Here is a 13,295-nt window from a genome sequence, read left to right on the forward strand (position 1 = left end):
ACCTTCTTGAGGTTATCTTGAGATGATTTCGGGGCTTTAGTGTCCCCGCGGCCCGGTCCTCGACCAGGCCTCCACCCCCAGGAAGCAGCCCGTGACAGCTGACTAACACCCAGGTACCTATTTTACTGCTAGGTAACAGGGGCATAGGGTGAAAAAAACTGCCCATTGTTTCTCGCCGGCGCCCGGGATCGAACCCGGGACCACAGGATCACAAATCCAGCGTGCTGTCCGCTCGGCCGACCGGCTCGCTCCCCATGATAAGCGATGCTCTTAAGACTGATCGCAAATTGCCTACCTAAACGATCCAACCTTCAGGAGAGAACGACCCCCCCCCTTTCCCCCCCCCCCCCTCGCTATAATAGGGGTTCCCCTTAAGGGGCAAAACACATCCCTGGACTTATTAACAGGTCCCAATACCCCCGGAAAGACCCCATCCCCCTTATCTTCACAGGCAAATTCTTATCGCAGCAATTATCCCATCACTTCCTTACCCTGTGTTTAGATTGGATGAACGATAGACTGTCTAATAGGCGAGTGGAAGATTGATGAATGAAGAACTGATGGGTGGAATGGGGTTGGGGGGTTGGGGAGGGGGTTATAGATGGGTTGGGGAGGGGGTATAGGTGGGTTGGGGAGGGGGGTATAGGGGGGTTGGGGAGGGGGTATAGGGGGGATGGGGAGGGGGTTATAGGTGGGTTGGGGAGGGGGTATAGGGGGTCGGGGAGGGGGTATAGGGGGTTGGGGAGGGGGTTGGAGAGGGGTTATAGGTGGATGGGTAGTGAGAGAGAGCTATCCCAGCCCCCATGAACGCTTTTGGCATCGAAAGATTTTCTCAATGATGCAGTCATGTTCTGGTGGTGGGGGTGGGGGGTTGGGGGGGGGTTGTTGTGGGGGGGAGGGGCGATAACCACCCCCCCCTTCCCCCCTCCCACGGGGACCCCCATAAGCCAGGGCTTAAGACCCCCTGTACAGAAATATCCCTGAAAAAAATATACTCTTCTGGTTCCTGGGGCCAGATTCACGAAAGCAGTTACGCCAGCACTTACGAACCTGTACATCTTTTCTCAATCTTTGGCGGCTTTGTTTACAATTATTAAACAGTTAATGAGCTCCGAAGCACCAGGAGGCTGTTTATAACAATAACAACAGTTGATTGGGCAAGTTTTCATGCTTGTAAAACTGTTTAATAAATGTAACCAAAGCCGTCAAAGATTGAGGAAAGATGTACACGTTCGTAAGTGCTTGCGTAACTGCTTCGTGAATCTGGCACCAGGTTATCTCAATCCGTCAACTGACCTATTTGAAACTGAAATAAGTTTATTGAGATATAAATACACATAAAGGGATGAGGTAGCTCAAGCTATTCTCACCCCGTTCAGTACAAGGGACAAACAGACCATTAACCACATCACTAACAATTGCCATATTACCAAACATTTTGAGTGATATCTGTTTGATATCACTCAGTATCAAATATCTATTTGTGGTGATATCTGATAGAGTGTATCTGATATCTGTTTGTGGTGATATCTGATATCTGATATAAATAGAGTGATATCTATTTGATAGTGATATCTATTTGATATCACTCAATCGACATCAAGACTTGATAACGGTCCAGGACGGACCGAGACGTCGTCGTCTCTTCGCTTTCAAGTATGTGGTCTGGTCTCTATTTGATTGTTTGCCAAGATAACGGATATTACCAGTTGTTTGCGTGCCCTTATCCTGACCCCAACACTGGCAACACCCACTTATCACCGACACTTATACGTCAAAGCATAAACAATTAGATTTGGGGGAAGATTGCGATAAACGCCTGTTATCAAACAACGTAAGACCAACCCAGCGGGTTTTCTTCCTATTGGGGAGTGTTGTACATGCTGCTATGGCGGTGTGTCCACTCACAGGATGAGTGGCGCTGCCCAATACTGCCACTATGGCGGTGTGTCCACTCACAGGATGAGTGGCGCTGCCCAATACTGTCACTATGGCGGTGTGTCCACTCACAGGATGAGTGACGCTGCCCAATACTGTCACTATGGTGGTGTGTCCACTCACAGGATGAGTGACGCTGCCCAATACTGTCACTATGGCGGTGTGTCCACTCACAGGATGAGTGCCGCTGCCCAATACTGCCACTATGGCGGTGTGTCCACTCACAGGATGAGTGGCGCTGCCCAATACTGTCACTATGGCGGTGTGTCCACTCACAGGATGAGTGGCGCTGCCCAATACTGTCACTATGGTGGTGTGTCCACTCACAGGATGAGTGACGCTGCCCAATACTGTCACTATGGCGGTGTGTCCACTCACAGGATGAGTGGCGCTGCCCAATACTGTCACTATGGCGGTGTGTCCACTCACAGGATGAGTGGCGCTGGCCAATACTGTCACTATGGCGGTGTGTCCACTCACAGGATGAGTGGCGCTGCCCAATACTGTCACTATGGCGGTGTGTCCACTCACGGGATGAGTGGCGCTGCCCAATACTGTCACTATGGCGGTGTGTCCACTCACAGGATGAGTGGCGCTGCCCAATACTGTCACTATGGCGGTGTGTCCACTCACAGGATGAGTGGCACTGCCCAATACTGTCACTATGGCGGTGTGTCCACTCACAGGATGAGTGGCGCTGCCCAATACTGTCACTATGGCGGTGTGTCCACTCACAGGATGAGTGGCGCTGCCCAATACTGTCACTATGGCGGTGTGTCCACTCACAGGATGAGTGCCGCTGCCCAATACTGTCACTATGGCGGTGTGTCCACTCACAGGATGAGTGCCGCTGCCCAATACTGTCACTATGGCGGTGTGTCCACTCACAAGATGAGTGGCGCTGCCCAATACTGTCACTATGGCGGTGTGTCCACTCACAAGATGAGTGGCGCTGCCCAATACTGTCACTATGGCGGTGTGTCCACTCACAGGATGAGTGCCGCTGCCCAATACTGTCACTATGGTGGTGTGTCCACTCACAGGATGAGTGGCGCTGCCCAATACTGTCACTATGGCGGTGTGTTCACTCACAGGATGAGTGCCGCTGCCCAATACTGTCACTATGGCGGTGTGTCCACTCACAGGATGAGTGGCGCTGCCCAATACTGTCACTATGGCGGTGTGTCCACTCACAGGATGAGTGCCGCTGCCCAATACTGTCACTATGGCGGTGTGTCCACTCACAGGATGAGTGCCGCTGCCCAATACTGTCACTATGGCGGTGTGTCCACTCACAGGATGAGTGCCGCTGCCCAATACTGTCACTATGGCGGTGTGTCCACTCACAGGATGAGTGCCGCTGCCCAATACTGTCACTATGGCGGTGTGTCCACTCACAGGATGAGTGCCGCTGCCTAATACTGTCACTATGGCGGTGTGTCCACTCACAGGATGAGTGGCGCTGCCCAATACTGTCACTATGGCGGTGTGTCCACTCACAGGATGAGTGACGCTGCCCAATACTGTCACTATGGCGGTGTGTCCACTCACAGGATGAGCGGCGCTGCCCCATAAACTCGCCCCTCGGGGCAAAATTTAGAACAAACTAACAGTAGTACCGCTGGTTTCATTCTCCACTCAAAATCGGGGATCCAGGGTTCGATTCCCAGGTGAGACAGAAATAGTTGGGAAGGTTTCCTTTCACCTAATACCTATGTTCACCTAGCAGTAAATAGGTACCCGGGAGATTGACAAATTGCTGTGGGGGTTGCATCAAGGGGGTGAGGGTACATTTACAATTTTATTTAATGTTAGCCGTACCCGGGCACGCGTTGCTGTGGCTCAGTAACCTTCAAGTTCACGGCTGTTCTGAACTGCATTTTCCTTCCCACTAAGGACCGCGTGACAATGGAAGGGAAGGGACCTACCAGGATAAAGTTCCAAGCCATTATGACCATTCCAAGCACTTCCCGCCAAACACACACCGAAACTACGACGTTGGTACAACGTTCGACCCAGTTTTAACACCTCCTAACCAGTTATAACAACCAATATAGCAAGTTGTAACAACGTTATAATACGTCATAAACACGTTAAGCCAAGATGTAACAACTTTATTACAAGTTGTAACAAGCGGAAAATAGAGACAGTTTCGGTTTGTGTTTCCAGGGTTGGAAAGGAATCAGGATAAGCATTTAGGATGAGACTGAAGGAATTAGGGAATGACACTCGGGGTATCCGGCTGCTTGGTGACTGAGCCTGATGCAACACTTACACACAGGTTACAGTGTACAGTGTTTACGCTGTAACCGTGCAAGCTATACACCGTGAAACGCTACAGATTCCGTCCCAAAGATGTAATTATGGACTGCCCACAAGAGCACAATGTTGTGTAATTGGGCAGTTTGCTCCGGCGATTGCTATACGTGTCCATCTGGTCTCTGGAGCTGTGCGCTTCTGGCGATACTGACAGGAAAATCCTAAGGACTCTTCTCATTCTCGTAATACCGAATTTCTTTTCAATTACTGTTGATTTGCCTTCATTGTTTCTTTATTGTCTTTTGATTTCGAATTATGACGAGAACACGGGCGATTAGGGCTTAAACAACCCCCATTGAACCCGAGTTCGATTCCCGGGGGCAGCTCCATACTTGTTCTTCTTTCAACTGGTGTTTCTGTTCACCTAGTAGTCAGTATAGGTACTTGAGAGTATTGCAGTTGTTAGATGTTGCGTCCTGGGGAGCGTCATTTGTTGGACTAGGTCAGGGGTTCTAAACTGTGGTCCTCGACAGGGCCCTAGGAAGTCCGTCAGAAGGCCCCTAGGAAGTCCGTCAGATTACCCTCAGAGAATCTACAAAAGAACCCCTAGAGAGTCTACAAAAGAACCCCTAGAGAGTCTACAAAAGGTGCCCCAAATATACCCACCACAAGATAAAAAAACAAAATATGTACATTTCTCTCATACACATCTCGTATTCATATCCTCACACATGAACTTCATGCTTGCAGAACATATGTATGTGTGGTTAAAGTTTCACAATCAACATGAATAGATTTTTGAAACTATGAACAGCTCTGAGCACAGCTCCTGAAGGAGGTATAAAACGTTTCCATCATTACGTGAGAGTTAATTTCTGTGGTAAGCAGACGATGAGTCGCAATAACGTGGCTGAGGACATGAAGAGTTAACCACTCACCACAAGATGAGGAGACGACGACGTTTCGATCCGTCCTGGACCATTTATCTAGTTGATTGTGTGTTGTGAATGCACACAATCGACTTGATAATGGTCCAGGACGGACCGAAACGTCGTCGTCGTATCATCTGGTGTGCGGTCTGGTCTTCTGTGGTAAGTTCAGATAAACACTTCAGACACGCCACTCTATCAAGAGAAATCAAGTGGGTTTCAACCCTTTTAACCCTGTCGTAGCTCAGTCGATTAAGGCAGTGTCTGGGATGCTCCCGGACGCAGGTTCGAATCCTCGTCACGGCCCTTGTGGATTTGTTCAAATCAAGTGGGATTCTAGTTTGCCGGTTTCCCCTAATCATTCCTCACCTTACACACAGAAATCACAATAGCGTGATGAATCAAATGAACAAATCCACAAGGGACGTAACGAGGCCCTTGAGGATTTGTTCCTCTCCTTCGTCTATCAAGACATACTCTCAAATGATTGCTTGAAACTTTCGAAACTCCTTAGACACTTAAAACAGAAGCACCTTGATGCCAGAATTCCATTTGATTTCTTCACACTACAAGCACCGTTACCAGACATCGTTACCACGTTACCATCGTTACAAGCAAGTTGTGGGATAAACAGCGAGTCAGTTAAAGAACCTAATGAACCGTTTCAGATTCCTTTCACAATGGTCGCGTTAGGAAACCACAAAGGCCAGGGAGGACTTGATTGATGAAAATTAAGCCACCCAAGGGGTGGCACGGGCATGAATAGCCCGTATAGGGAGGGCTTGCTACCAGCAGCAGACAGTTCAGGAGCTGTTTGGGTATAGGGGAGCCGGTCGGCCGAGCGGACAGCACGCTGGACTTGTGATCCTGTGGTCCCGGGGTCGATTCCGGGCGCCGGCGAGAAACAATGGGCAGATTTTCTTTCACCCTATGCCCCTGTTACCTAGCAGTAAAATAGGTACCTGGGTGTTAGTCAGTTGTCACGGGCTGCTTCCTGGGGGTGGAAGCCTGGTCGAGGACCGGGCCGCGGGGACACTAAAGCCCCGAAATCATCTCAAGATAACCTCAAGCTAGGCCACCAGGCAGGCTATACTGCGAGTAGGAGGATAGATGAGATAGTTGAGGACGTCACTATAGAACTTTGCGAGCAGGTTATCTTGAGGTTATCTTGAGCAGGTGAGAACCAGTGTCACTTTGCAATGCAACTGGGAGCACAGGTGTTGCAGACAGTTGCTTCTTTCAACATCACACGATCGTCATGAAAGCTGACGTCTCCTACGGTCAAGAAACGCTGTATGCTCCACCGCGAGGCATTTCAATCACAATGATGGCGAGTTGCATCAGCTTCTGCAACTTGTTATGAAAATATTGAAATGTGTAAAGACACACACACACCTGTCAAACTGTCAAAGAACCACCAGGCCCGTTCATACCACTAGGAGGGATATTGACTCGACTGACGAATATACCTTTGTTAACAGGCGCACCTTAGACGGGCATAGTCTGCGGACGGGTTTTTAGAGATGTCGTTCAAACAGTTGGTTCGTAAGCTTCTGAGACTGAACTCAGTTCGTAAACTCAAGACTGAATTAAGCACCGTGGTGAATCTGTTCTCTAAGCGGCCTGCCCTCATGAATTCTCTGTATAGGAACGAAAAAAAAAACACTTTACACATGACTCTGTAATGAATACGTAAAACATTTTATTAAACAGGGCTTGACTCTCTTCCTGTGCTCGAAATCACACCTTTTGTGTAATGTTCGAATCAATTTTCGAATCAATGCTCGAATCAATTTTGTGTATTGTTCATTTACGCTCGAGAAAATCTGATTTCTAGTTATGCAATCCGTTAATAACAACGAATCCGTCTTGCTGCTCCTTGTACCAACGCAACATGGGGGTGAGTCGCCTAGAGAGCAAGAATCACTAAGAAGATGACTAAGAATCACTAAGAAAATCCTTCTTGATTCAAAGCAAGTGTGTGTGAACGTCTTGTACGAGAATAGTCTGGCAAGTGTAGTGTATGATTCTAAGTGTGGCAACCATGCGTACTTAAGAAAGCAGGTTAGTGGTGAAGTGTTGACTGGAGGGCTTCAGGATCCTAAGGCTCTGAGGTTAAGGCTCTAAGCTCTAAGAGGCTTTGAGCCTTAGGCTCTAAGGCTAAGGCTTAACCGAGTCATCCGATCATAACTCTTGTCTCTTGGTGACTACTCACTCTCTCTTTTCTTGACTCTTGTTCCTTCTAGCAGTATATGTATCACTAATGCCACTAAATTTACATCTGATTAACATCTGATTAACACCTGATTAACACCTGATTAACATCTAATTAACACCTGATTAACATGTCGTCTGATTAACATCTAGATTAAGGAAACCTTCCTGTGTCATGTCTATGGAAAATCTGTCCTAGACATTGCTTCTGAGTGGCAACTGCGGCACACCAACCATTGCCTCTGATTGGCAAGCTTGGGGCATTAGAGTATGATTGGCAAGCCTGAGGCATTAGAGTAACAAAAGGCTCTCTCTTCTACTTAATAAAAGGTTCACTTGGGAAGATAACATTAGAGAAAATATTCGGGCAAAAGTTCTTCCAAATTAAATTCATTTATATTAATAAATGAAAATTTAAGTTAATTCCTTTGAATTCCAAATTATATTTTATTTAATTCCTTTTTTTTTGAGGGCGGTTCAACATTTTTTAATTCATTTTATTTTATTGTTGTTTAAATCTTCTTAATCTGCGTTAACTATCTTACATTTATTAAATTACTAGTGGTATAAAAAAGTGTTTTAATCTCTTTTTAATTTCTTTAAATCGTTTTTTTTTTTTGGGGGGGGAGGGGGGTTTCAAACCTTCTTTAATTGGTTGTATTCCACACATATTTGTTTCAGTTCTCTTTAATTTTCTTGGCCAATCGACATTTTTGTCTTTCAATCTTCCATTTGTTTTATTCCTCGTTTATATGTTTGTTTAAATCCTCTATCATATGTTTGTTTAAATCCTCTATCATATGTTTGTTTAAATCCTCTATCATATGTTTGTTTAAATCCTCTATCATATGTTTGTTTAAATCCTCTATCATATGTCTAAGTCCTTTTTCATATGATTAATTTTTTTTCATATTTTTTAACCCACTATCATATGATTTTTAAACCTTTTATCAAGTTTCAAAACTTTTTCATTTCTTTCAGTCAAACTTTCTTTCATATTTTAGCATTTTTTTAAAGTTTCAAAACTCTTTCATTTCTCTTGCATGCGTTTCAATCCGCTCCCACGCGTTTCAACTCTCTATTACCGACTTGAGCCTTCGTTAATTTGTTTCAGGGAATTTCCTGCTGGACATCGCATCTATTAGGATTTCCGGTGCTATATTAATTTTTACGTTGGCAAATTCGTGCGTGGAGAGCGCAGTGTTACAGCATTCACTTAACCCTGGCTCCCTAAGCTGCCTATTTCCCATAATTATTCGCTTTTGGAGATCTGTAAATATAGGAGTGTAGCGTGGCCCATCACCTCCGGAGCCAGTCATTACGCTCCGCGGACCACGCCTGCTCACTTTGCTTTCAGACGTCCTGGTCTGAAACGAATTATCTCGGCAGGAATATATGTATTTTCCGCATTACTACGCAATAAACCTCGCCCAGGCGTCGAGGGGGCAGGGCCGATGGTGGCGGTATTAACGCCAAGTGTCACCGCCCCAGGAGGAAAACGCGGGGACCATTTCATTAGAAGCGGCTCAGATTACCCACCGGGAGATGCCTTACGCCAACTCACTCCCGTCAACTGCGTCTTTTCTTCCAAATTGCCACAACTTGTGCAGCAAAAATTGTTGTTATTTATGCTTACGAATGCCACCTTTTCCGTCGCAAATTTGTATCATTTGTCTATGGCTGCGGGACTCCGCAGTTGGTCTTGCTCATAGCTGTGTTTATATATATATATATATTATATATATATATATACACCCTCTTACCATAGGCCGCAGCTCTGTCTACTGAACCACCAGCACCCAATAATATGGAAGCATATGACAAAGACATCTATGTGCAGTCCAACTGAAACTTTTCCGAGACGCCAATAGACCGGAGTGAAGGAAATGTTAGTATCCACAACATGGTAGTTATAACCATTTATATAACTAGCACCCAGTTAAAGGACTATAACTAGGACCTAATTCATTCACTTTACAACTTCATAACCCTGTTACAATTTCTTTCAGTTTGATCTACAAATTTCTTTGGATTCAGCTATAATTGTTTATTTATTTTTTTTTCAATTTGTTAATGCCTCTTAAATGACCAGTTCTACAAATGAAATTCCTACTGCTCGTTATAAGCGTTTGTAGTTTCTGTTCAACAATATGTATTGTCTGATGCAGCCGATTGTGGTCTGATGCAGCCGATTGTGGTCTGATGCAGCCGATTGTGGTCTCATGAAAGAGAAATGATTGTTGGGGGTCTGTAATTTAGAGCTATTATCTTGTGTATGATTGTTTGTTCTCTGTGGCAGTGAATGTGAGCAGTATCTTCACTGTCATCTGTGGCAGTGAATGTGTGGAGTATCTTCACTGTCATCTGAGACAGTGAATATGAGCTACCATCTTCACTGTCATCTGAGGCAGTGAATATGAGCAGCATCTTCACTGCATCTGAGGCAGTGAATATGAGCTACCATCTTCACTGTCATCTGAGGCAGTGAATATGAGCTACCATCTTCACTGTCATCTGAGGCAGTGAATATGAGCAGCATCTTCACTGCATCTGGGGCCGTGAATATGAGCTACCATCTTCACTGTCATCTGAGGCAGTGAATATGAGCAGCATCTTCATGGCAGTGAATATGAGCAGTATCTTCACTTGTCATCTGTAGCAGTGAATATGAGCAGCCTCCTTGTTGTAATATTCTGTAAGCAACAATTGAATTACCTCAATTGGACAAAATTCAATACATTTTGGCCAATGAAGATGTTTTGAACTATTAACGACCTCTAGGCAAATTCACTCAATTTCTTGTTTACATATTTTTAGGACTAACTAGAAAATAAAATAATAATTTTCATTCAAACAAAATTACTTTTATTCAAATTAAAAGTGTCACCCCCGCCAGTAATGGCCATAAGTCAAGGCTTTCAACACGGACGGTCCGATCATTTTTGTGTGGTTGATAGAGGGATGACCAGGCTTCATGCAGGTCGGCGTTCGATCCCCGACGGCCCAACGGTTCAGTCCTCATAATCCACCTCCTCCCTTATCCTCATATTCCGCCTTCCCCCCCCCCCCCTTCCTCAAATCCCAATCCCAGCTCTTCTCCTACCCTGATATCCCTTACAAGAGTTACATATAGAGAATATGTATCCCTTCCAAGTGCTACATATAGAGAATATGTATCCCTTCCATGTGCTACATATACGAAATATGTATTTACATACACATGAGGGGGGGGGGAAAGCACTATAAGCTTTCCCCTCATAACCACATTATTTTTCAATAGGAATTCTCTTATATACACCAAAGCCTCATAAAATTGACACCAACTTGTAAACGAAAATTCCTCACTGATACATTTTAGCTCGCTTTCGATGTTCATACAATTAAACAAAAACATTTAATTTGCTGACAAACACACACGTTCAGGGTGACGATAAGCGGCAGGTCGTCCGACAGCTCAGTCTCTAACATCACTGTTGCATCAGTTCCACTCATCCATGTTATTAATTATTATTCAAGATTGCATATCTTAAATTCGTCCCAGCTCCCTCGCTTACAGGAAGCCAGCGCGCACGTAGTAGATTGGGGAGAAATTTATAAAGTAGAAATGAGGTCAGTTAAGGTAGATGAAGTAGAAATGAAGTCGGTTAAGGTAGATGAAGTAGAAATGAAGTCGGTTAAGGTAGATGAAGTAGAAATGAAGTCAGGCGGTGTCCTGCAGCTGTTCTCTGGTCAACCAACCCGTCCTCCTCATAGCACGTCGCATTTTGACGTATACTCTACCCAAGGCCAGAAAATCGTCGTACTAGAAAATGGAAGCGGCTGGCGAAATTGACATACTGTCCCGTTTTCTGTTTTAGGTCCTCTGGTAGGTTAGGATAAGGAGGCACTTTAGTGCGATAGTTTCTCGATGTTGAGGAATCTTTGGAGGACGGGCTGGGGCTTCTGGAGATCAGGAGGTTATCTGGAGATGATTTCGGGCCTTTTTTTAGTGTCCCCGCGGCCCGGTCCTCGATCAGGCCTCCACCCCCAGGAAGCAGCCCGTGACAGCTGACTAACACCCAGGTACCTATTTTACTGCTAGGTAACAGGGGCATAGGGTGAAAGAAACTCTGCTCATTGTTTCTCGCCGCCGCCTGGGATCGAACCCAGGACCACAGGATCACAAGTCCCGCGTGCTGTCCGCTCGGCCGACCGGCTCCCTCTCATCTCAAGGGGCATCTCAAGGGTTTGTGGGGTCTTGCTGTGAGCCCGTCCTCATGTCATTCCTCATTTCCATGAGAAACATGGAAATGAGAAACATGGAAATGAGAAACATGGAAATGAGAAACATGGAAATGAGAAACATGGAAATGAGAAACATGGAAATGAGAAACATGGAAATGAGAAACATGGAAATGAGAAACATGGAAATGAGAAACATTTCCATGAGAAACATGGAAATGAGAAACATTTCCATGAGAAACATGGAAATGAGAAACATTTCCATGAGAAACATGGAAATGAGAAACATTTCCATGAGAAACATGGAAATGAGAAACATTTCCATGAGAAACATGGAAATGAGAAACATGGAAATGAGAAACATTTCCATGTTTCTTATGGAAATGAGAAACCACGCCCCGCCCCCCCTCAAACCACCTGGAAAGTTATTTACATATTTGTGATGGTCTGAAAGCATATCACGCGGTTCCAATAATAGTCTACATGTAAAGTGGCAAATGAACCTTTGTCGCAAACATAAATTATACTCAAGTTGTAGCGTTATTGTATTATAAATCGCTGGTTTAAAATATAAAAAGTGTACTCTGGAAACTTTTTATTTAAAAAATATATTTTCTGTAAACGGAATTTTCGGGCACACTGAAATAGTTGTCAAAAACCATATTTTACAATATCGTCAATAATACACTGAATTAATGTAACTAAACGTAATGAAACTTAACCTAACCAAACATTAAAATCAACTTAACCTAAAGTAACATTAACCTGACCATGGCTAGAGAGTAGATAATAGCACTAATTATGCAGCCGTTCCCTATCCATTAACTTGAGAGGATCTGATGACCAGACCACACACTAGAATGTGAAGGGACGACGACGTTTCGGACCGTCCTGGACCATTCTCAAGTCGATTGAGAGGATCTCCTCCTTGGGACATGGATTGGGGGGGGGAGGGGTGTTGGTTCTCAGCTACTTGCGTGTCAATATCTTGTTAGCTCTATAAGAAGCTCTATAAGTAGCTCAATGAGGGCTATTGCAAGTGCACGGAGCAACTGCAGGTCCTCTGTGAGCACTTACACATTACATATAAATATACATTGAGAACCCACAAGGTCTTCTCTGAGTACTCTTTATTTTCTTCTTCGTGGCTATGGGGTCCCTACAATTGCGCTTGGGGCGGTACCCCCTATAAATAAATAAAGATGCAATGATTATTTATCATACTGCAACTCATTCCTGAAGCCCACATCTGCGCTGTTTTGTTCGATAACCAATCCTCAAACATCTGGAGAGACAGTATACAGTTGATATCCTGCTCTCTGGTGACTTCTCGGTCAAATATCCTCGGGGTCGACCAGAAGACGGCTTGCCCTACGGCGCCTGTCTCTCAGTACTTGTATACGCTGCAGATGACTGTCCAAGGTCAGCCATTCCTGACTTCTTGGCTGGTTGTTGAGCTGCTGGATCAAAGCTGTTTGAAGGAAAGGTCCTCAGGTGCTCTTCTTGCGTATGTATAGAGCGCCATCGCTCTAATACGACTTCGACTTCGAAGTCGAGTCGAAGTCTCATGAGGTCGAAGTTCGAAGAAGTCGAAGTGGAGAGTCCTGAGGTACAGCATAGTTTCCTAGCGACGTCTGAGGAGTAAGTTATGACAGACACCGAGACTCAACAAGGATACAGTGATGTGTGACTTCTGAGGTCACCTCCCATTGGTCCTGCAAGCTCAACGTGATG

General features: G+C 45.2%; 1 protein-coding gene across 1 annotated transcript; it reads left to right on the forward strand.

The window, feature by feature from the left end:
- Nucleotides 1-10,944: 10,944 nt before the first annotated feature.
- Nucleotides 10,945-12,012, forward strand: LOC123748030 (putative eggshell protein). Its single transcript, XM_069305612.1, has 2 exons — nucleotides 10,945-11,109; nucleotides 11,620-12,012. The coding sequence occupies exons 1-2, from the start codon at nucleotides 10,945-10,947 to the stop codon at nucleotides 12,010-12,012; spliced, it is 558 nt and encodes a 185-aa protein (XP_069161713.1).
- The last annotated feature ends 1,283 nt before the right edge of the window (nucleotides 12,013-13,295 follow it).

This window comes from Procambarus clarkii, chromosome 55, assembly GCF_040958095.1.
Source record: "Procambarus clarkii isolate CNS0578487 chromosome 55, FALCON_Pclarkii_2.0, whole genome shotgun sequence".
Classification (NCBI taxonomy): domain Eukaryota; kingdom Metazoa; phylum Arthropoda; class Malacostraca; order Decapoda; family Cambaridae; genus Procambarus; species Procambarus clarkii.